The sequence below is a fragment of the Symphalangus syndactylus genome, chromosome 15, assembly GCF_028878055.3.
Source record: "Symphalangus syndactylus isolate Jambi chromosome 15, NHGRI_mSymSyn1-v2.1_pri, whole genome shotgun sequence".
Lineage (NCBI taxonomy): Eukaryota > Metazoa > Chordata > Mammalia > Primates > Hylobatidae > Symphalangus > Symphalangus syndactylus.
Genome location: NC_072437.2, coordinates 11,270,001 through 11,295,563, shown reverse-complemented (window position 1 = coordinate 11,295,563; position 25,563 = coordinate 11,270,001). Strand labels below are relative to the sequence as shown.

The following is a 25,563-nucleotide window of genomic DNA, read 5'->3' as shown; positions in this document are numbered from 1 at the left end:
CCAGGGTTGCTGGGGTCCCCGGTGGAAAGGGGAGTCACAGAGGGATGTTTTCTGCCTCTCTCATGCACTGGGGCTTCGCTCACTTTTATTAGTCACATGTCATCATGGAGGCTGTTTGCTGGTACCCTCCTCTCCAGGATTTGGGGTGTCTTCACAATTCTGCTGGACTCCTGTTTTCCTTCCTGAATTAAAATGGGGTTTTAATTGGGTTGATCTTTCTATACCATCTTGCTATTTCCAGGTGGCTGAGGCACGCTGAATGCCTCTAATGTGTCATCTTGGAAATAAAAATCTAAATTTTATTACAGCCAAATATTTTGATTCTAACCAGTTTTCTTCTTATTTAAGAATATTATTAGAGATAATAATAACAAAACATATTCCTAATGTCTCTAATTCAGAGTTTTAGCTATTGAACAGATTAACACATTTATCAGAGAAAAGTACAGAAAACGTCAATATCAATATAAGACACTGGGTGGTACTACCCATAGTGTTGTCATACTATCATAGGTGATGCATCATGTATATTTTATATATATATATATATATATATATATACACACACACTTCATATAATATATTATCTTTACTGTATCTGTGTGTGTGATATCTAAGTAGAGGAGAATTTGTCCTAGGCATGTTGCAATATCTCACCTGGTTAAATATTTCCTGGTAAACAGAACAACATGCAATAATGACTGATTATTTTTCTTGATTGTCTCTTACACCAAATACATTACCATGGTAGAATAATTCACATATTGTACCTGTAAACTCTCCCCATGAAATTTCTGCTTGCTGATAATCTTAGAAAAATAAAAATTTAAAGAGACCCTAACCACAAAGAACAGCAGAGAACACTTACGAGTAATTGAGAAGTTAAGGGGACACGATTCAGATCTCACATTGAGTAGCTCTTCAGTGAGCCCTGGGAGATAAGATAAAATTCAGGTATTTTGGCCTATGTTGCCCAATAGGATGCTTCCTATTTCTCATAAGAAAGATTATTTGTACTATGTTCTGCTAAATGTGGGCCACTTCCCTGTCACAGAAACGTGACAGGGTCCCCTGTTCTAATAACAATTGACTTGATCAGAAACTCTCTGTGTGCATTCCAATTAGTAACGGAGTAAAATGTTAACAATTCTGCAAATGCACTTACTCTCATCAGCACATTTTCTAAGGGGCTTTATGATCTTGGGAATTCTTCAAACATATTAACACAATGCCTTGTCTAACGGAAGTCCATTTAGAAGTAACACAGATGCTTAGAGTAAATGTGCTTATAATAATAATTATATTATGTAATATGGAGAAAAAATAGTCAAACAATAGGATTACTATTTGAAACAATAGATGAAGGATTAAAAAAGCAAGTCTTTAATCACAGGAGAGTTAAATGAAGTACCAGCCGCACTATCACAATCAACTATCAAATGCAGGCCTGTTAGCCTCTCTGGTAGTCTCTGGAAGTGCAGAATTGTATATACTATAGTGCAAATACAAAACACATTGTATTCGTGCCAATTAATCCACAAAATAGTTTACTGTATGTATGCATAATTAAATTAACCCTTAGGCATTTAAGAAAATTCAAAGTCAATTAAACAAAACAAAATTTGCTTTGAGTCAAGGAGTATAATATGTCTGTAGTAACCAAAGCAGCAAAACATGTTAATTTTTAATTAATTTGAACTTTCATTGCTGCAGTGAGGTTTTCACACCAACAACAAAAACGAGTGAGCCACAGGCTGGAAACAAACAAAAACGAGTGAGCCACAGGCTGGAAAGGCTCAGCATGCCCCAGCTTCCCAGGGAGAAGCTGCTCTGGGCAAGGCCTTCTGTGCCCGATGAGTGGTGTCGGTAGAATCTGAAAGAGCATGAATCCGTTTCCAGTAAGAAGCAGCCAGACAGGAGAGGTCACTGGGAGTCAGTTTCAGGAGACAGGTCCAGGGGATGCTGACACTGACATTAGCCTTCCACCAGGGGCTTGCTTCCTGCCACGCCCCAAAGCATTCTGGAGTGAAGATGGATCCTACCCCATGGAATAAAATCACCCCAAGAATGAGCTATTAAAGTGCATGAAGGACTTTGGGAGGCTGAGGCGGGCGGACCATTTGAGGTCAGGAGTTCAAGACCAACCTGGCCAACATGGTGAAACCCTGTCTCTATTCCCAGTTGGTGTGGTGGTGTGCACCTGTAATCCCAGCTAACTGGGAGGCTGAGGCACGAGAATCGCTTGAACCTGGGAGGCAGAGGTTGTAGTGAGCCGAGATCGCACCACTGCATTCCAGCCTAGGCAATAGAGCGAGACTCGGTCTCAAAAAAAAAAAAAAAAAAAAAAAAAGATTAAAAAAAAAAAAAAAGAAAGTGCATGAAGGGGCCAGAAAATGGCTATGGCTGTCCATTTGCTCATTTGTTTTCTTAAAGAGTTTTCCTGAAACATTGATTCAATCAAGAGAAATGCTCTTTCGTGTTTGTTGTTGGTGTGAAAACCTCACTGCAGCAATGAAAGTTCAAATTAATTAAAAATTAACATGTTTTGCTGCTTTGGTTACTACAGACGCATTATACTCCTTGACTCAAAGCAAATTTTTTGTTTAATTGACTTTGAATTTTCTTAAATGCCTAAGAGTTGATTTAATTACGCATACATATAGTAAACTATTTTGTGGATTAATTGGCACAAATATAACGTGTTTTGTATTTGCACTATAGTATATACAATTCTGCACTTCCAGAGAATACCAGAGAGGCTAACAGGCCTGCATTTGATAGTTGATTGTGATAGTGCGGCTGGTACTTCATTTAACTCTTCTGTGATTAAAGACTTGCTTTTTAATCCTTCATCTATTGTTTCAAACAGTAATCCTATTGTTTGACTATTTTTTCTCCATATTACATAATATAATTATTATTACAAGCACATTTACTCTAAGCATCTGTGTTACTTCTAAATGGACTTCCCTTAGACAAGGGATTGTGTTAATAATGTTTGAAGAATTCCCAAGATCATAAAGCCCCTTAGAAAATGTGCTGATGAGAGTAAGTGCATTTGCAGAATTGTTAACATTTTACTCCATTACTAATCAGAATGCACATAGAGAGTTTCTGATCAAGTCAATTGTTATTAGAACAAGCAGCAGCATTTCAGTGTTTAAAAAAAACTCATATTTTAAATATTAGTTTGCCTTCTCTGAATTAATAAAATGATCATTGATATTGTGCATACCACTATTCTGCATAATACATAATAAAATGTGGCATATGTATATCTTATTGTAATTTCGTCTTTACAGATCTGTTCCCTTGGCTGATTTGTTTGATGTCTCTGGCTAAGCACTGAGTCTCATTCCTCTTTGAATTCCCCAATAATCTCAGTTCTTGGCACGTGCAGAAACCCAGTATTTTTGTTTCCTTGACTGAGGACTTACTATCTTAAATCAGCCGTTTATAATAACAAAACCACAAAACACTGTCTGTCACAAGTATACAATTTTTCAAGTCAATCTTTATAAAGCTAATCCCCTTCCCCCAAGCAGCTTGGAGTACTACAGCCATTACCTCTATTCTGGCGATTTCCAGTCTAAAATTTAACATCTTCTATGAGTAACAGGAGGGTAGGAACCTTGCTTTATTCAGGTCTATGACTCCAGTAAGGAAGCGTGATTGGTATCGAATTAAACATTTATAAAGAAATCAATTGGTGAATGAGAAACATTTGAATTTGCTGTGATGATACGAATGTCCATCTAATGAAAGAAATTAATATTCTGGCCCAAAAGAGGAAAGGTATGAAACATTTCTGGCAGTACCCATTGCCCAAACATAAACACTGTATCTTTACCTTTCCACACTAGGAAAATTAATTGGTGGTTGATAAACTGGTGCCTTCAACTTGCTGCTTTAACTTCAAGAATATTGTTTACCAGGACCACATCCTTATTATATACAGTTTTTGCTGAAATGCAAAATGAGTTATGTAACATTTCATTAGACCGTACGACGAGTTCCTGATCTAGATCATTATATAGACGTAGTACTTTTGTTTAAGTGTGATATCATCAACATTTTAAAAATGTCAAATGGAACTTGTTTCCTCTTTTTTTTTTTTTTGAGACGGCGTCTCGCTTTGTCGCCCAGGCTGGAGTGTAGTCGCACGATCTCGGCTCACTGCAACCTCTGCCTCCCGGGTTTAAGCAATTCTCCTGCTTCAGCCTCCCAAGTAGCTGGGATTACAGGCGTGAGTCACCACACCCAGCTAATTTAGTATTTTTAGTAGAGACGAGGTTTCACCATGTTGGCCAGGCTGGTCTCGAACTCCTGATCTCAAGTGATCTGCCTGCCTCGGCCTCCCAAAGTGCTGGGATTACAGGCGTGAGCCACCACGCCTGGCTAATTTTTTGTATTTTTAGTAGAGACGGGGTTTCACCATGTTAGCCAGAATGGTCTCAATCTCCTGACCTCGTGATCCGCCTGCGTCGGCCTCCCAGGTTGCTGGGATTACAGACGTGAGCCACTGCCACCGGCTTTGTTTCCTCTTTAGCTAAAATGTGTCATCGATTCCAGTTAGTGGTGATTTCAGTTTCCGCAGGAAGAGATGTCCTCTCTGAAAATGGAACTTAGTGGGAAGTGAGAAGGACATTTACAACAGTTGCGTTAGCAAATCAGCTGATCGGGGTTCCAGCCCCGAATAATCCGAACACAGCGCAGCACATGAGGCTGAACTGTACTACAGGATATTGCACTTCTGACTCTGTCTCGTCTAGATTTCTTCTTTCTCTGCTGTGACCACATATAGAGTTAATGCTTTTGAGCAGTGCTTGTTGTAAGAACATTCTTCTGGGAGATAAAAAAAAAATAATTAGATTAGAGCAAAAGCAATTGCAGTTTTTGTCATTACTTTTAATTACTTTTGCACCAACCTAATAGTAATAAAAGAAAGTAGCCCACCTTATTCTTAAATAAAACTTTTTAGGATCACCTGTTAAGATTGAAGAGGAAAAGGGAAAAAGGGAAGGGCACTCTTAACTGCATTTGATAATGACATTAAGACTACTTTTTCACTTTATTAGTTCATTTGTGTAATTTAATTTCCACCCCCCACTTTAAGTTTTTAATTCCCTAACAAATCAGAAGTAAATGTCTACTGATATAAATCTTGCTAATTTAGTTTTTATTTTCAGAAACGTTGACATTTGTTGTTAACTATTTGAAGTATTTGATACCTTAAATATAAGTATTGCAGTTAAGGCATTAAAAGCAGAAAATTGGGTGGAAAGATAGTATGAGAGCAATTACTAAAGAATAATGTCTAAAGAGCCTGCAATATCATAATTCCATTTCAATTTATTTCTAAGGAAATATGTACTTTTGCATGTTTTAAAATTGAAGATAAATTTGTCAGAGATGAAACACCTGAGTTTAATCATATTTTCCTTGTAACACTTTTATTAGTATTTTTAATGGGTGTAATTGGTTTAGACAACTGTAGAGTTATTTTCTAAATAGGAACAATATTGCAAAATGGCAGTAGTAATAGTAAAGGAGTAATCCAGTTTTTGCTAGGTCATAATATTGCTTCATGTCCTAAGTGCATGAGAAAGATATAACAGAATGCTAATTATTTCTCTGAGTCAACAAACATTATTAAACCCAGTATAGTCATGCCTGCTTGTCTTGAAGTTTCCAGAATCCATCTTTTGTAAACCAGGTTTTAAATATTTAGTATTGATTCAGTATCTTTCTATGTAACTGATTGCTTCACGATATCCTTGTGTAACTTACTTCGATTTCTCACAGTAACATCTCCAAATTAGAATATTACAACTGGAGCTGCAGCACATCAGTCCAAACTTTACTGATAATTAGTTTCAGAATTTTTCACTTTCCATTAATTTTTTTAATGTAAATGTATGATGACATTTAGACAATGCGATTGGGTCTTTCTGGAAAATTTCTTTAATGTAGAAGTGATTGTGACCTGAAAGCACAATTCATGGCCAGGGACCACTTATTTGGAGGGTTATTCATTATTTGAACTTTGTTATTTCATAACTAGTGTTTCTTATTGAAAATATGTAGCATATAAGTAATCACAACAATGGTTCTGAAACACATCCTTGACTAGAAATTATTTTAAAAATAGGAACCAAATCCTATGCAATAGAACAGTAGGTGTCAAAATGGAACCCTATTTCTATTCTTTTTTATCTTGACTTATTAGGATTAATTATAATTAAATGGGCATTTTTGCTCAGCTTTTACATTTAGCAGAAAAGAAAATTTAGATTATTTAGTTTTATTTACTTTATGAATCTATTCTGAAATAGCCAGATCCAATATCCTATTACTGATGTCATTTAGTTACATACACTGTTTTGGATAAGTTTACCTTAGTAGGTACAGCCTATATTTGAATACGTTTTCATGGTTGAAAAAAAACTTCCTGAATTTTACTTTTAAAGATTGTCTATAGAGTATACACGTTTTACTCATTTTAAGTTCTTCATTAAAATCTCAATTTTAATGAATCTTTAAAGCTAGATGTGCTGATGTTTCTAATTAATATGTCAGAAAGGTTTTTAGCATGCTTGCCCCATGATATCCTGAAGCCAGCCTCCTGAGCTGTGTACCTGGAATGTGCGTCTGTGTGCCTGGGGGTAGACATGCCATTTTTTGAAGATTAAATTTGTTGTTTGTCTAATTATCTTATCAGTAAAGGCAATCAGACTAAATAAGTGGAGTATTTAAATTTCTGTTTGTCAGTATTTTATTGTATCTCCATCCCTTCCCTCCTCCCCATTCCTTCCAGAGCATCTCTGATCAATATTTGTATGTTTGTTTCTTATACTAAACTTTTTTTACTAGATAACTTTTCCTAATACATTCTTCGTTAGAGTATTTGTTTCTTTCGATTTTGGCAAAAAAAAAAAAAAAAGGTGGGAGGGATTGACTTCTATGGCATAAATTTGAAACTTATTTTGACAACCTTTGACCAAAGGAAATGCGTAGAGCTGGTGTTCACTATGGACTTATCAGCCAGCTACGTATGGCACTTCCAGATATACTGGGAACCTATGGGGTAAAAATGTAACCAACTAGATATACATATGGAAACTTTGAAATACATATGGAAACTTCCGGGTGTGTATAAACCTTCTGTACACCCAATATTAATTTACATTTTATGAGAATCCACTAGGAATTTTAAGACATGATCTTTATCCGTAAACAAGTTCATGACATTTAATTTTTTGTTAAATGGGAGCTATTAAATATTTAAATGTATGAATAAGTGAAATGGGGAGAAGAGAGTGTATTGGTCAGGGTTCTCCAGGAAAACAGAGCCAATAGCCAAGAGGGTATGGATCTATACAGAGATAGAGATGGATTTTTTTTTATTGAGGTATAGTCTCGTTCTGTCACCCAGGCTTCAGTGCAGTGGCACGATCACAGTTCACTGCAGCCCCAGCCACCTGAGCCCAAGTGATCCTCCCAGCTCAGCCTCCCAAATGGCAGGGACTACAGTTACAGGCCACTATGCCCAGCTAATTTTTGTATTTCTTGTAGAGACTGGGTAATTAAAATTTTCTTTTAGTCCTGCTAAGCTGAAAGAGGTTGCTTGATACATCTGTGGGTTACATTCAGCACGATGTTGTTCACACCATGCTTTATCAACATCTGATGAAGGTCGGGGTGGGCCCGGATGAACCTGCCTAAGAATACCTTTGTCAGTAGTAACTATCTGTACATGGTCATGTGTCTGAATCAAATAGACTATAATATTTGCATATTACTGAAGTTTTGGTGAAGATGCCTATGTTAGTCGGTATTTAAGACACAGGGTTGGGTTGAAGTTTATCCTTCCTGTTGGTGCTGTGGACATGGCCTTACACATGCTTTCTGGTCACCTTCTCCCATGAGGAGGACTTCGGCACCTGTTCAGCCTCACCTGCGGCATATTTCCGTGTGCGTGCGCGCTGCCCTCTTCCTGTACGGAGCCCTCCCTAGGCTGAGGATGTCTTGGTGTGAGTTAGAGAAAGTTCTGTCCACCTCTCGCTCCAGTCAGATGCAGCTCCCCAGGCCTTGACTTGTTAAACGAATCCTACCATCTTCAAGGCCAGGCCAACCCACACTTTCTGAGCAAAAACGTGTTTTTCTCTCCATTTCACAACTTCACTCATTGAAATAGCAGCTCTGGGTGTGTGTTTCCGGCTGTGTTTGTGCTGGACACAAGGCTCGGGGATGAGTTCAGGCCGGGGTCAGCCCCTTAACCGTTGTCCGGGGCCTTCTGTGCAAGACACAGCCAACCTGTCTGTCTCCACGCCCCGGCTCTTCCAACTAGACATTTCCAAGAAACAAATAATTGGCCATACGATCATCCACTATGTGTAAGGTGGCAAGAGTTTTGAATTTGTTTCACCAGATGTTTTGAAATATTTCAACTGATTAGAAAAATATGGATGAACTATTCTGGGAATGTCACAAGACCCAAAGACTTTGTGAATGTGTAATTTGTTAAAAGGATTCTGTTCTTTTCCTGAATTTATTAGATTCTGTTCTTTTCCTGGAGACCACTGACAAGATTTTCTCTTTCCAAACAAAACAGTTTGTGACTCATACATATATTAATACTTTCCAGGTGGAGATGTATGTATCTGAACGCATGGTTAATAAAAAGTTGTACTCATATTCCTTGAGGAGGGGGAGACTTAAAATTTTAAATTAGTTAATATGTTTCAGATAGTTCAAAAACAATACAGAAATGAATTTCTGTTTTAGGAGCAAAGTGAGGGCAGGTGGGCAAAAAGCAGCACCTGGCCATCGTCATTAGCAAAGTGTGCTGTCTTTATTGATACCAGCTGTTTAATTTTGCCTTATTTGGCTTCTGTTTATGTATTAAACATCACCAAGTAAAAGATAGCCCTGCCCACAATAGAGAAGACACTGTTCCTTTATATTCGCACAGCAGATAAAAAAAAACGGAGCAGCACATTGTGTTTGTACTCTGTGAGTCCCTGACTTGGTGAATGGACTAAACAAGTTTGTTTTTAAGTAGTAACATTTTTATTTATACTTGAACCTTCAATCCCAGCATGCCTTGAGTACACAAGTAGGCACACAAGGACTGTTTCATGCGCACTGATCTCTGCACCTGCTGAGTGGGGCCACACCTGCACCCTGGAGACACAGTAGGTGCGGCCACAGGGAGAGCACACAGGCCTTTGAAGTTCCATGGGGATGTCTTTGGCAAACAGTCAATGTTTGTGTTTGATTTTTGTCTGTGCCTCCACATAGCACTTCTTGAAAGAAATGGCCAGTGTGGACTCCTGTTCAAAAGGAAAACCCTCCTGTGGTTTAGTCCATGGCTTAATCTTACTTATGCATTCTCAGATGACACAAGAAACGTATTCCAGGACTAGTTTTACTTTGCCTCAAAGCAAAAGTATTAGCACACACACCCACACTCACACCTCACATATATACACAAATTATTTTGGCTATGTTATGGACTCACTTTGGAAGACATAGCATCAGCCTGCTCTTTGTTGTCAGGACAATAAACAAATTGGTTAAATGGATGAGTTAAATTAGAAATAGCACATAGTCAACAGCTGTTGTTACTGACTTATTTTCAATAAATTTAACTTGTAATGAAAACCATTTCTTGTCCAAAGCACAAGTCGAATTTTATACAATTGTAACACATATTCATCTGGTTTGCCACTGTTTCTTCTGTAAGAATGAAGATAACTGTATTGCTGGAGAAGGTTTGCTTTTTTCATACTGATTGATACAGTTTTAATTTAGAAACATAGTCTAAAGAAAGCACCATCAGGCTTTGTGAAAAAGGGCAGTGGGAAGAACAAAGGAGCTTAAAAAACAAAAGATCTCCTAAAACTAGTAAGCGAGTTCAGCAATTGACAGGATATGAGATCAGTGCACAAAATCAATCACATATATTAATCATTATGTGTTAACAGTGAACATGTGAAAATTGCAATTTAAAACATAACACCCTTTCCCATTTCTCCAGGAAAATTAAATACTTAAGTATACACTTAACAAAACGTACAGAATCTGGAGGCTGAAAATAAAAAAAAAATACCAATGAAAGAAAAAGAGGCTTATAATGTTCATTTATTGGAAGATTCAATATAGTAAAAATGCCAATCATCCCTAAGGTGATTTATAGGTTTAGTGTAATTCCTGTTAAAATCTTAACAATATTAAGACACATATGGAAGCTTATTCTAAAATTTGTATGTAAAGGCACAGAACTTCTAATAGCTAAAAAAAAATAATGCAAAAGAAGAATAAATCAGAGAAACTACTCTACCCATTTAAGGCCTACCATGCAGCTAGAGTAATCCAGACATTATGGTATTGGTAGACAGACAGACACAAAGATCAAAGGGAGAGAAGGGAGAATACAGAAATAGACTCAGACAAATACACTCACACACCAAAAGGTGTTTTTTTGATGAACATACAAAACAATCGAGTGGAGGAAAGATCAACAAAAGGTGCTGGACAACTCGGCATCCATAGGCAAAACAAGCAAACAAAAATAGCAAAGCAAAGCCAAAATCTCACATATTATGGAAAAAATCAAGATGATGAGAGAACTAAATGTAAAGCATAAAGCAATACAATTTTTAGGGAACAAAAGAAGGAAATATTTGGGATCCATGACTAGGCAAAAAGAACTTAAGCTTGACACCAAAATCATAATCCACATTAGGAAAAATTGATAAATTTTATGACATCAAAATTTAGAACTCTTATTCAGAAGACTTCATTAAAAATATTATAAGACAAAGTTCAGGCTGGGAGAAAATATTGCAACCTTCATATCCAACAAAGGACTAATATTTAGAATATATAAACAGCACTCCAAATTAACAGTAGGAAAATAAAAATTGTTCTAGTCCAATTAGAAATGGGCAAAAGACATGAAGAGAGATTTCACCAAATGTGAATATATGGATAGCACATAAGCATGTGAAAAGGTGTTGAGTGTTATTAACCATTAGATAAATGCACATTAAAACCCCGATAAGATACCAGCACATACCTATCAGAACAGCTCATGAAAAAAATTGTGACAGCATCAAATGCTGGTGAGGGTGTGAAGAAACTCACTGTCCCCTGCATTGCTGGTGGGAATGTAAAATAGTGTACGGCCGTGCTAGAAAAGAGTTTGACAGTTTCTTATAAAACTATAGATGCAACTACCCTATGACCCAGGTATTGCACTTCTCAGCATCTGACCAAGAGAAATGAAGGTGTATGTTTACATAGACACCTCTCTGTAAATGTTCATAGTAGCCTTATTCATAAAAGCCCCATTAGAAACACTCTAGATGTTTCTCAGACGGCTAAGTGGCTAGACGCACTGCCGTGTGTTATCACTGGAACACTGCTCAGCAGAGTGGAACAGTTTAGCCGTACACAGCATGAATCCACAGAAAACTGTGCTCCCAGTTTTTGATTCATAGTTTGGTAGAGCTTCTTTATTTTTCCCTTTAGAAAAATTTTTATGAGAACTTTATAAACTTGATAACGGATGTAGGGATGACTTAAAAGCATTAACTTCCTCAAAACATTTTGTTTTTTACTTTAAGTTCTGGGATACATGTGCAGAGCTTCTTTTTCTTATGATTATGTATAATACTTTTTGATATTTATGAAGACTGGGGAATGTGGAAAAGAACAAAAAAGAAGAAAATGATTGGTATGCACCACGAACACCTGTCTTGGAGAAACCCCTGTAGATGGGTGCTCAGATTCTTCCAGCTGCTGTCTATTCCTTCCTTTTAGTTGCACTTGGTTTTTTTGGGACTCTTGTGGCTAGCTCATGGGGAGACAGAAAAAAAAAACCAAAACCTCATGATATGAAGTTAATCAATGGAAAGTGAATGATGCATCAACCTAGAGGCCGCGGAGAGCTGGGAAGAGTGGATGTCTGATGATGAACACTGTGAGGGCAAAGGCTGTGCCACTGCGCTCCAGCCTGGGTGACAAGAGTGAAACTCCGTCTCAAAAAAAAAAAAAAAATACATGAATCACTTGTGACCTTCTCCTGTCACAAGGAGAGGTGCAGCTAAGATGAAAACTGAGTAAAGCAATGTAAATATGTCCTGGTACAACAAGAACTCATGTTTTCCTTTCCTGAGACATCATGTGCTGTGATGCACCAAATGCTTTGAAAACACGTGGGGACGCCATGTCCAGGTGATTCCCATCATTTTAGAGATCAAATACGGCAGAAGTGACTTTTAGCCACAGAAGTCTGACCGGAAGCCAGGCGATAACGTTACGCGCCTTGTCTCCTAACAGGTATTTGAACCAGACCATACAGGACGATGCGTCCCCAGGGGAGCGTTCTCTGAACAGGGAGAAATTGGCTGTTTTGAAACAAGCCCTGAATGTAGCTGGCTTCAGCAACTTGGTGAGTCATGTCATAAATATTTCACTGAGAAAATCAACCTTCTACTAATTTAAAAAAGTTATTCATTCAAAACCATTTACTGAGCCCCTATGACATTCCAGATGTTGCCGAGGACACTGATGAGTCGGCAGACAATAAGCCCCAATCCCTGTCTCCTAGAGCTGGCGTGCTAGTGGGGGCAGGGGGCAGGACTTAATCCACATGTTGAGGAAGAAAGGAACTAGGAAGAAAACAGAGCAGTCAGCAGAGAGTGGCAAGAGAAGGTGCAGTTTCCAAGAGGGTGGACAAGGAGCCCTTTCCCAAAATGAATATAATATATACATTATATGTATTGTTTAAATGTGTATTTTATAATATATCATTTTAAAATATTTAAAATATATTTTAATAGATCATAAACTATAAATTATATTTATAAAATATAATTTAATATTTAAATATATATAATATTCAAAATATATATTTTATATATGTATCCAAAACAGATCAAATAACTTTATACTTGATCAACCCATGAAAAAACTGATAAACCTGAAGTAACTCTTCATGTTAAGAATCGCTTGAAAATTAACATAATCACTTTGTTAAAACATCTTCTTGAACAATATAAATGTTTTAATATTGTTATATTTAATTGCACAGAATTGCCAAACACCTGCAAGCATTATGAAGCTGAAAAATACCTCCAAGCATTATGAAGCTGAAAAATTACACTTTAAAACTTTTAGACCATGACCGTGCAGTGAAAACATCTATGATGATGGAAAAGTCAGTGACCTGCACTGTGCTGTGCAACAGGGCACTTTCCAGCCACGTGTGGCTCCTGGATGCTTGAAGTGTGGCTAGTGGACTGAAGAAATAAATGTTTAATATTTCCTTATTTTAATTAATGTAAATTGACACAGCCATGTGTGGTCAGTGGTTACTGAATTAGACAGCACCCATCCAATGAATAAGACATAAGAAATGGTCTAAGACTTGAGAGAAACCTCTCAGAATTCCCTTCAATCTCTATTTCCCAGAGGCATTATCTCTGCCTCCATTCAACATGGTGGTGTTTTGGATTATGGTCAATTTACGGCCAATTCCTCATGAATATTTAATATAATATCACAGATATAACTTGGACATGCCACTAGTTCACAAGCCCAGATTAGGTCACAGATTTAAATCTGTTCTTTTTATTTTTCTGAAGCCAATACATGGATGGATTTGGGTCTGTGTTTATTTCCCTGCCCACACCGTTATGGCTGAGGGGGCAGTGAGTAGGTGGGGAGGGTGGAGAGGTCCACAGGAGGAAGGGGAAGGAAGTGAGGCTCACCCTAAAACAGTGAATTCAGGGGCACCTTGCTGCACCCACCCTTGCTGTGTTGAGAGACTGGAACTCCAGGAGCCTGCAATCACATGGCGTCTCGTTCTTTTTGGCTCTGATTACCTGGCCTCTGTTTTTCTCCTTTACTGAGTCCTACCCGCTGGCACTGTTCTGTCTTTGCACTTGCTGCCGTGGTACTTTTTTGTTTTGATTTTTTTCCCTCCTTCCATGCCTGAAATGTCTGCTTCCTCATAGGAAGTGAAGCTAGAGATATGGATAGAAACCATTCTGCCAAAATACCAGTTGCCTGGAAACAGGGCTTTGAAAATTCATGACTGATCCTCAGAGGCAGGGCAAGCGAAGTACACTTTCTGACTAAGGTAACCCAGGGAGACTCTCATAGCCTTCTTGGTAAAAGAAGTATGTACACCCTAGCAAAAAACATGAAATTAATTTCTTCATCCTGACCCTGGGAATGACTTGAATGGTGAGTTTAGTCCACTTTAGAGGGATAGATTATGTCCAGTAAGATTCAAAGGAAGGTATTTCTGGGCCAGTGAAGTCCTTGAATCAACACTCGTGATTGTGGTCCTGACAGATCTGTTCATGACAATGCCTCCAGCTCTCCCGTCGAGTCTAGCAGGGTGGCAGGGATGGCTGCTCACTACACAGAGACGCAGAATCACAGCCTCCTTTCTGCTCAGGAAGGAGTTTATTTTTACTTTTGTCATAGGATCCACCACACTGTAATGCACATTATAGTTATTTTCACAGCTCTGTAAATTGTGAGGTTCTTGAGGACAGCACAGATTCTTAGGCTGTCTATCCAGAGGTGCCTATCTTGCAGGTACCAGAACCTTTCATGAAGACTAATTGATTTAAATAAAAAAAAAAAACAAAAAGCTGGGCGTGGTGGTGCACGCCTGTAATCCCAGCACTTTGGGAGGCCAAGATGAGCAGATTGCTTGAGGCCAGGAGTTCAAGACCAACCTGAACAGCATAGTGAGACCCCCATCTCTACAATTTTTTTCAAAAACATTAGCTGGACACTAATTTTTGCCTATAGTCCCAGCTACTCAAGAGGCTGAAGTGGGAGGATCACCTGAGCCCAGGAGGTCAAGCCTGTAGTAAGCTATGATTGCACCACGACGCTCCAGCCTGGACAACAGAGTGAGACTCTGTCTCAAAAAAAAAAAAAAAAAAAAAAAAAAAAAGGAAAAAAGTAAGTTGACAAGTACTTAAGTAATTTGAGAGGCTTGAATAATGCCATTTTATACAGCATAAGTAAATTAAATTTGAAAAACAAATTTATGATTTAAGGGTTAACCAAAAACATTTTATATGTATATCACCTTCATAAAGTATTATTATACCTGAAAATTAGAGATCATTCTTTTCAATGCTTTCACTTTAAAATTGGTAAAATCATACCTTATTATGAAAACTACAAGCTCTGGAGAAAATCACGGAAGTCTCAAGTAGTGTATTGTTTCCACTGTGTATTTATAAAGCACATCAGCATTGTTCGTAGAACAGCTTCCACAGTAGTTATGGAAGGAGTTTTTGTTCTCAAATTACAGATTAGGAGACTGAGAACAGAACAGGCTATGCCACTTGCCCTTCACGGGGCTCAACCTGTTTTACTGTTGATATCATCATGCTAAACATTTGACATTCTAGAAAAGTACAGTTTAACTTGCAGCTTTTTCTTGATTTTTCATTCTTGCCAAAAAATGGCTATCCAAAATCAAATTTAAGGTCTCATTTATTTTTTTATGCAGCGTTCCAGATTCTCTTTCAGCATTCTCTTACTTCCTGCTACCCTCTGCTCAAAGATAGCTCTTGCCAACATCCATTTTTTTCTGTTTTCCTTAAAATACCTTAAAAAACAATTAGCATTTTGTGAGTCTAGGCACAGTTGTTGTCATTAGGCCTCCTTTAGTTTTTCCAGGAGAAGTAAACAATTCTGTAATCATCATGTTAATTTATCTCATAAGAGAGATAGCGAAGAAATGAACACCATGATGTAGGTTCTTGAATGAAGCGGCCACAGTCTAAATAGCATCCAACGTGAGCCTGGAGAGGAGGGGGAGTGAAGTCTAACCTTACAAGTGAAGCCCAGCCAGTCAAACCCTCAGCACGCAATTATCCATTTTTGTTATGACAATTATCTACAAGCTGTTAATTTATATCAGAATATTATTTCCTGACTCTCTTATATTTCAGGAGCAGACACATTGATTTAGAGAAAATATGTTTTGAATTATGAGGTTTTGATGTTGAGGTAGAGACTGGTAGTCTTCTTGCCATATCTAACATTTGGGATCTGCAAACTCACAACCTCATTAATAGGGTCATCATTTTTGTAACTTACTTTTAGATATTTTAAAATTTTTGCCTGTTAATCTTTCTTCTAAGCTCCCTATTCATTCTCTCTGTTTGTAAAATGCATAGGAAGTGGAGAATCTGTTCGTAATTCTAGCAGCAATATTGCACCTTGGAGACATTGGGTTTACTGCCCTGAATGAGGGGAACTCTGCCTTCGTTTCTGACCTCCAGCTCCTGGAACAAGGTCAGTGGAACATGACCTTCTGACATTAACCACATTGATGTGCAATTTTGCAGATCAACCAGTAGATGGCGACATAGTACAGAAAAGCCAGTTGGCTTAAACCCTTTCCTCTATAGTAGAATTCAGTGAGGGGGGAAAATTCTCTACTTTGTTTTTTCTTATAATCTGTTGTGGAAATGAGTAGCAAGATGTACTTTTATGTTCTCATTCTGTGCACCACATTAACAACGCTGATTCTTTAGCACATACTTGTGTTTATTTATATTGTTCTAAGTACCCTTCACCCCACCACCCAGTGTATTTTGGGGGCATGTTATTAGCTAAACATTTTAAACAGAATGTAATTACTTCCCTTTCAAAGATCTTACCGAGAATCTCTCTCTTTGGGCCGGGCGCGGTGGCTCACGCTTGTAATCCCAGCACTTTGGGAGGCCGAGGCGGGCGGATCACGAGGTCAGGAGATCGAGACCACGGTGAAACCCCGTCTCTACTAAAAATACAAAAAATTAGCCGGGCGTGGTGGCGGGCGCCTGTAGTCCCAGCTACTCGGAGAGGCTGAGGCAGGAGAATGGCGTGAACCCGGGAGGTGGAGCTTGCAGTGAGCCGAGATCGCGCCACTGCACTCCAGCCTGGGCGACAGAGCGAGACTCCGTCTCAAAAAAAAAAAAAAAAAAAAAGAAAAAGAAAAAAGAAAGAGAATCTCTCTCTTTGAAGTTGCCTCGTTAGTCGCTCCCAGATTTTAAAAATTACCTTAAAACCACAGATTGTCAGTAAACAACATATCTTCACCTGTATCAAAGAGATGTAACCAGGAACCTGGAAAAAAACAATTCCATACCATCTGTGAGGACAGGGAGGAAAAAAACCTGCTGTGAGTTAATGCACAGAACTGTAAGAACTCATTAATATTTTGATTACTGTAAGATGTTTCTCGAGTTGAATTTGACAATTACAGTGGTAATGACTTTTTAAAATACTCATGTTTTGTAATGTGCCTATATAAAACTTATCAATTATGGCCATAAAATTCAATGTTCTTGGTATCAAAAAATATACTAACTTTATGTTTATAATGCTGATTTAATTTTAGTGGCTGGAATGTTACAAGTATCAACAGATGAATTGGCATCTGCCTTAACAACTGATATTCAATATTTTAAAGGTAATTTTTTTATACTCTAACATCTTGGTGCAATTTAGACTCAAATACGAAAATTAAATACAGTTTGACCTGTCCCCGCTTAGTGAAACTATTTCTATGAATTGAATGCCAAATCAGAGAAGCATTATGAGCCTGTTTGGCCATTTGACATGACTATAGTGTAGACTCTTTATGCTCCTGAGAGGCCGTTTTGCCCAACTGGTCACCCTTTCCAGATAATCTGTCACCTTAGAAAAACAAAACCATCAATCCAAGAGGGTTTCTTCAAAGAAAAGATTGGATCCATTTGCATGTGTGGTGCCATGCTACACTCTTCAATGAAGGACCAACCTTTTCCTGCTACCTCATTGGTTAGAACAGCTGCCATTTATTGGACATATATAAACTGATAGGCATTGTGCCAAGTCCTATAAAAATTGTAGTGTTTGAATTCTCACAGATTGCTCTGATGTGGGCATTACTATTTCCATTTTAACAGAGGGGAAAACTAAAATTCAAATAAGTTAAATAACTTTGAACCTCAAATCACTAGTAAGTGACATGTTTGGAATTAGAATCTAGCACTGTGTGACTCCCAGATGACATGCTTAATCTCTATGCTGCATGCATCTCTACTCAGTGAACAAAGAGAGTGGTTTTCCCACATGATCTTCAAGTACTCACTCTAAGTGATGGCCTTAGGATTTTCCTCTTTGATTGTGAGAACTCACCATTCATCCAATCTTTTTTCTCTAAATCGCTACTATTCTTCCTCTATGGCCTTTTGGGCCTACGTGCAGGTATTTAGGTAGGTGAGTCATTATTCCTGCCTCACTTCTACTCTCAGAATATCCCCAAACTTAATGAATCTCCCCATTGTTCACTCAGTTTCCCAAAGGTTATCCTTGATAGCTCTTTCTCTTCTACCTCCTCCGTGCATAGGTCAGACACACGCCATAAATATCTCCCATTCCTACTGCCTTCCCTTCATTTTCATCAGCACTGCTGAATTTATCATTCTTTCCCTGCATTACAGCAAGACACTCCTGGTTCCTCTTTTATCTGGCCTTAACTCAACTTGCCTTCCTTCCACACCACTTCTGAAATAATCTTTCTGAAATGCAATAGGCATTTCAGGAATAAGGCCAACGGTCTTTCAAAGATACACCAGTTCGTCACTTTAGATGGCTTAGGAGGCCCCACTGGCACCCTTGCCTCCAGCCACACTAAGCATCTTGAAGACATTGTTCTTCTTCGCACCTTCTTTTGAGAAACATTGAGCTCGCCATTAGTATCTATGATTTCCTCTGCTTACACCACCCTCACTTGCTACCACCACCCTGTGGGTGACCCACCTGCCCTCCTCAGTTGCATGGCTCTAGGAACGTCAGTTTCACAATGTCATAAGTGGCCACAGCTGCTTTCACTGCCCCTTCCCCTTGTGTTGTTGCATCTCGATGGCCTTGAACTTGCAGCTCTCTGACTACATTTTCTGCCAGTATCAGTAGGTATCCCTCCTCACCCGTGCTTCTAACAGACTGAAAACGCTTCAACCCACATTGCACGTGGACCCCACCCTGTTCCTAGTCTCCTGCTCTGCCTGAGACACAATGGTCAGCAAGTTTGGCCAAGGCCATAGAATATGAATTCTAGGCTCACATTCACACTCAGCCCTCCTGCAACAGTGATGGGATAGGCTCAATGCCAAACCACCGTTGCTCTTTTTTCCTTGGCCCCATCCCTATTCTAGTCTCTTCCACAAACCTATCACTCAAGAGTTCAATCACTGTCTCTTTGAGAATGACGTAGAAATTCCTACCTAAGGCCCAGTCTTCTTTCCAAACCCCAGAACCACATTCTGGTTGATGAGATCATGCCTTTAAAAATATTTAAAATATATCTGATTTTCCAGAAAGCCCATTTCCACATGCCTTAGGATGATTCAGTATCCAAACCAGTGAGTTGTTATCAAAAGCCTTGCCAAGAGGGACCCTGTGAAGAACTGTTTCCCTAACTGAGGTGAAATTACACAACCTATACAATAAAGGTGGAACGCTGTGGTCAACCATTCTAACAAAGACGATTGCAATGTACATGACTTTTGTTTTAGGAAACATTTTGCATAGTAACTGACAAAGACCTTCTCATTTATTAGAATCAGTATAATTTTAATGCATCACTTGTCATATGGATGTGTGAGGAATTAATAGGAGGTGTGGAGTTTTGGTTGGTTTCTAAGTGAGGGAACCCTTGTGCTCACTCCTCCTTTTCTTTCTACCATTTTAGGGGATATGATAATACGACGACATACCATACAGATTGCTGAGTTTTTCCGAGACCTCTTGGCCAAGTCCCTGTACAGTCGTTTGTTTAGCTTTTTGGTGAATACCATGAATTCTTGCCTCCACAGTCAAGATGAACAGAAAAGGTAGGAGTTGATGGATGTTAAGTTCTGTTGTTATTACTGTAGTGAATAACTTAAAGGCTCAACTCCAAAAGCAGCTTCATATTACAGGGTGACCAATAAGTTAAACTTCATTAATATATTTCATTTTAACAAGGTAATCTGACTTGATGGGTTTAATTATTATTCTTTAGAAAGTGAAACCCTCTCCCTGGGGTACCCTCCCATTTACACTGATGAATTAATAATCTCCTATGCATAGATATGCAAATGCATACTTTATGGACTGAAGGTAGATGTGGCCTTTTGTGTACCAGTAAATATAAAAATTTTATAAATCCAGGAAGAAGACACTCTAAGAACAGGTAAGGCACTGGAATTTGTGGAGTAGCTCATGCCTCCTTTGGAACCGATTTCATGATGGGTTTTGGATCAGTAATTCTTCATCTTATTTCTTCACTTATTTCGTGGATTATGTGACAGAGGGTCTCTATGGTAATCATTTTGGTTCATATCCCTAATCTTTTTTTTCTTTTTCTTTTTCTGAGATGGAGTTTCGCTCTTGTTGCCCAGGCGGGAGTGCAATGGCATGATCTTGACTCACTGCAACCTTCGCCTCCCAGGTTCAGGCGATTCTCCTACCTCAGCCTCCCAGTAGCTGGGATTACAGGCATGCGCCACCACACCCGGCTAATTTTGTATTTTTAGTAGAGACGGGGTTTCTCCATGTTGGTCAGGCTGGTCTTGAACTCCTGACCTCAGGTGATCTGCCCGCCTTGGCCTCCCAAAGTGCTGGGATTACAGGCATGAGCCACCGCGCCTGGCCCCTAAACATCTTAAACAGTAGATTTTCAGGGCTATTTCATCATCTAAAAATTATATCTCTCCATTACATATTATCAGTGGAAAACTTCCTTGTTATTCTTGTCACTAACAGTGACCTTGAGCAGACAATTGAGAGCACAATCATATTCACAAGTCTTCACGTACTTGTCTTCGAATGAAACCTGAGAATTTCCTTGTCATCCATATAGACTTCTTAAATTTAAATTAAATTCCTGAAAATTGATGCCTTTAGAGGTTTCTTGGAAAACATTAGAACTAATATATAGTAATGGGAAAATTCTTAAATAAATATAGACATCTCAGAAGATTTCAAAGACAAGAGGATACTGAAATTCTTATTAAAATGTACACATCTCAAATCCCACTGAACATTGATCAGCATATTCAATAGTCTGTGATTTGAGAGTAGCTATGGTATAATCCATATTTCAGCAGAAATATTGTAGTATTTACTATGATGAGGACTCTTGATTTTGCTATTGTTTATTGTTATCAGTTAATTTATTAATTTCCTGTAAGTATAAAGATGATTCACAGAATGATACTAATATGCTAAGTCTACCAAATTAACTATGTATAAAATTATTGACAGCTCTGCTGAAGTTGACACTGAAAAAATGAATATATAAGTCCAGCTGTACATAGAAACTTCTAGAAAATTTTCATTTGACATTTAAATTTTATAGAGCCTTAAGTTTATATAATTGGAAATACTTATATAATGGTCTACAGTTTTCGCTACAAACACACACCCAGAGAAAAACTACAAACATAAACCGTGGAAAACACATTATTTGTCTTTTCATGGGAATATTGCCACTGTGGCAATGTGTAAATTCATAAGGATGGTCTTATCTTTTAAAACTTATTACTAAGCATATGAATGAGAACAGGGATTAATGGGAAATTAGAGGTGAATCAACATATTAGAAGTTTGACTTATAAGAGACAGTATTCTCATTTCTGTCATAACTCCCATATTTTCTTCTCTATTTCTCCCGTGAGTCACCCAAACCTGAATTTAAATCCCCAAATAATGCAAGAAAAGGTTATATTTGCAGTATTTCTAATTCATTTAAATTCATGGAAAGCTTATGGTTTTGCAGATTTATAGGCCCATTTCCTAAGTCACAGAAAAGTCTCAAAAACTTGAATAACCTTAGCATAGGCTCTGGTTGTTTACCAATCTCGTGTTTTTGAAATGTTGTAATCATGTCAAAAAAGATTATATAAAGAAATAATATCCTTATGGTCAAAGTTGTGGAGCACATTGATTGTGATAGAATAGACGTATTTGTCACAGTATATATGTATTTATTACTGTATATATATATATATACACACACACAGTAAATATACCTTGTGATAGAATAGACATACTTTTCATCCAGACATGTATATACATACAGTATACAGACATGTATACTGACTATATATATATGTGTGTGTGTGTGTATATATATGTATTTGAAAATTTGGCAAGAGAGAATAAATATCACTAGAATTTACTCTAACAAGTTATAAAGGGAAAATTAGTGAAATTGAAGCTGGTGAATGTCTATTTGTTACATGATGGATTCATTTCTTGGATTACAGTAAAATAGGTCCAGTATTAATCATATAGCATATTAAAATAATTCTACTTTCTCTACCTGGATCCAAATAGGTTTTGCTTCTAAACAAAAACCCTGGGTGTCTTGCAGGTGAGGTTGATGCGATTAATTAAAATGAGCAGAAGTGTTTGCCACGTTTGCTGGATCAGAATCCAGTCTACGATTAATGTGTGGCTGCCTACTGGGGTGTTGTCCTCTGTGGGCCTGACTGCTGTGCAGTGCTTGGCCCGGACCCTGCGGGCTGGGGACCCCTGAGGGCCACACTTAGTGGCACTTTAAATATTGAAACACTGAAATTTTATTTATTAGGCTTAGCTGAAAACGATTTGGTCCAAACAGGTAAAATAATAACAGTAATAAAAAATAGCAATAATATAATGCCCTATATTTGCTTAAAACTTTGTTGTTCACCAAGCATGTACATATAAATTACCTTGGGAAGAAATGTTGTTAAATAGCTAAAAACGACACATTTTATTTTTAAACGATGACTCTAGGAAAATGTGAAGCACTGCTCACAGTTGTGACCACAGTCTGCTTCCTCACATCTCCTTCCAGTGCCCTTCCTCTGGAGAAACTCATGTAAAAACCAAAGGCTTACTATTTTCATCATTTTCGGAGGCATTTCTTTTTCTAAACTATAATTTTATGACTTCTAAAATAAAGGATATTGCATATCATTTAAATTTGTATGCGAATGTCATTATTACAAAACTCATGATTACAGTCTCCAGGAATGCAAGCACAGTTTTGCTCAGTCCCCTCACCTTGATCTCCCAAACACAGACAGAGCATCAGCCTCTTACAGCAGTACCTGTGCTCACCTCACCGTGTCTTCACCTCTCGTATGCTCTTGCTGCATCAGACACTCATGTGCTCAACTTTGCTCAGTGCTATCATGGTCTTTCGATGGGGGGGGGGCGATTACTTAATAGCGCCCATTTCCATCTCTGATTCTTAATTGATTGAGGAATAAGACAATGTAGTAAGAGGCCAGGCGCGGTGGCTCATGCCTGTAATCCCAGCACTTTGGGAGGCCAATGCGGGTGGATCACCTGAGGTCAGGAGTTCAAGACCTGGCTGACCAACATGGCAAAACCCCATCTCTACTAAAAACACAAAAATACAAAAAATTAGCCAGGCGTGGTGGTGTATCCCTGTAGTCCCGGCTACTCAGGAGGCTGAGGCAGGAGAATCACTTGAACCTGGGAGGCGGAGGTTGCAGTGAGCCGAGATCATGCCACTGTACTCCCACCTGGGCAACAAGAGCAAAATTCCATCTCAAAAAAAAAAAAAAAAAGGCAATGGAGTAAGGCATTTGGGAGTCAAAATAGCAATTTGATGAGTGACACAGCAGACATGAGAAGATGCCCTTTACACCGTGAACCAGTTGCTTCTGCCTGACTCAGATCGACTTCACCACCAGTTCCAGGAAGCCCTGAAGTGTCCAGTGCCCTCTTAGAGCTTGGAGGAGCAGAGGCCATGACGTGCTCCCCACAAGCGCAGGAAAACTGCCCTGAGCTCTCCTTGTCCAGGCTTCCTCCTAGACTCGAAGGGAACAAGTCACTCTTCAGAAGCCGAGAGACTTACAGCTAAAGGGGCTTCCTTTTCCTGTAAGGAAACCTCAAGACTGTGAATAAGCATCTCCACCCAGCACATGTGGGTCGAGAAACTTGAAAGATTGAGGGACAGTCTAATGCACAAAGGTATGTAGCCTTTGAGACTCCCATATTGAGTGAGTTGGATCTTTTTTAGCTGTTGTTCTCTAGTGTTTTTGAGAGCATAGACCTGAACTTGTCTGGCCACTAGGCATATGGAAGACCCGTGTGTAGTTTATTCATAACTTGCCATCAGTTCACATTAAATTGATCATATTTAGCAATGAAAATATAATCTTAAGTTACATCAAATTATTTCTAAAGAAAAACTAATAAAGTTGCTAAGTTTGTTTTGACTTTTCTAGAACTGTTTGGCCTCCGCACCTCTGTGAATTGTCAGCTGACACCCAATGACCACCGAAGGTATTAACAAAGTCCTTGTTTAAACCATCTGGAGAACCCATACATAGATTCCCATAATTTCACATGTAGAAAATTGGCACCCACTGATGGACAGGGATGCCATGGATCTTCCATTCCATTCTCCTCACTGTCCACTTTTCCCCCAGTGGATCCAAAGGCATATGGCCCTCTCTTCCCACAGATAACAGCCATTCTCCCCAAGGAGGCATCACCTCCACTCGGGTGTTTCATGAATTCCACTCAGACCAAAGCCATGCTCTGCTCATTCTTTTTAGGAATTGTGAGGTTGCCAGGGCTTCTTTTACAGTGCTAGCACGTTTGAGCGGCAAATAGCAGCATCGTAGGGCTTCCCAAGTGAGCTCAATCACCTCTCTGCCCAGCTACAGCAATCGCATCGAGAACTGCGGATTGTTAAAGATTTTCTTTTCTATAGCTCTGAATAGGTTTCTACCCAGGGCTTCACCACTAGAGCATCATCTTAAGAACACACCTTGTGAGACAGGATTTGGTGTAGAATTTTCTTAACACTTCTACTCTTTCATGGTCTATTTTGCCTCATTACTGAAGAAACCCTTTTCCATTTTGTGATACTAGCTGGCTGTTTCTAATACAATATTGAAAGGCTTCCATTAAGTATTTGCCATTCTTTTGCTTAAGAAAATTGCAAACCTTTGAACCAGATAGCTGGGGGGACATGCTAGAATTACTGTTGATCTGAAAGGGCAGCATTATGGATAACATTATGGTGGCTGCCAGAAATATGTCTGTTTTATGGTGGTCAACATTATAAGCAGAATTGTTCACAACTTTTCAAACTGAGTTGCCTTATACTTATTTCAGTGTAACCAAATTAACCATTATATGAAACTATTCTCACTTGTTTTGGTGTAACGCTATTAAAAAAGCATGACTTGTGGTATAATGAAAACATATTTTCTAATGTCCCACCTCCCTTTCACATTTATTCAATGGGGGTAATATTTTTCAGACTCTGAGATAAAACTTAATCAGGTCCCAAGACTTTTCTGGTCACTTTTAAATAAATCACAGTTCTATGGACCCTTTAATCCCGAAATAGCCAGCACTGGAGCAGAAATTAAGTATGTTCAAAGGTGAGAGTTCCCCTCCCTCTCCCACAGGTGAGGCCTGCGGGGGCAGCTGTCAGCCTCCTGGGAAGGGTGTGAGGTGGGCTGC

General features: G+C 38.6%; 1 protein-coding gene across 3 annotated transcripts in view; it reads left to right on the top strand.

Moving 5' to 3' along the window:
- MYO16 (myosin XVI) overlaps window positions 1-25,563 on the top strand; it is a 706,512-nt gene that overhangs the window by 439,256 nt on the left and 241,693 nt on the right. For all 3 annotated transcript variants that reach the window (XM_055244378.2, XM_063618637.1, XM_063618636.1), the window contains exons 17-20: window positions 12,349-12,460; window positions 16,227-16,344; window positions 17,435-17,506; window positions 19,772-19,913. In XM_055244378.2, coding sequence (XP_055100353.2) covers window positions 12,349-12,460; window positions 16,227-16,344; window positions 17,435-17,506; window positions 19,772-19,913 — 444 coding nt within the window. The remainder of the gene's footprint in view (window positions 1-12,348; window positions 12,461-16,226; window positions 16,345-17,434; window positions 17,507-19,771; window positions 19,914-25,563) is intronic.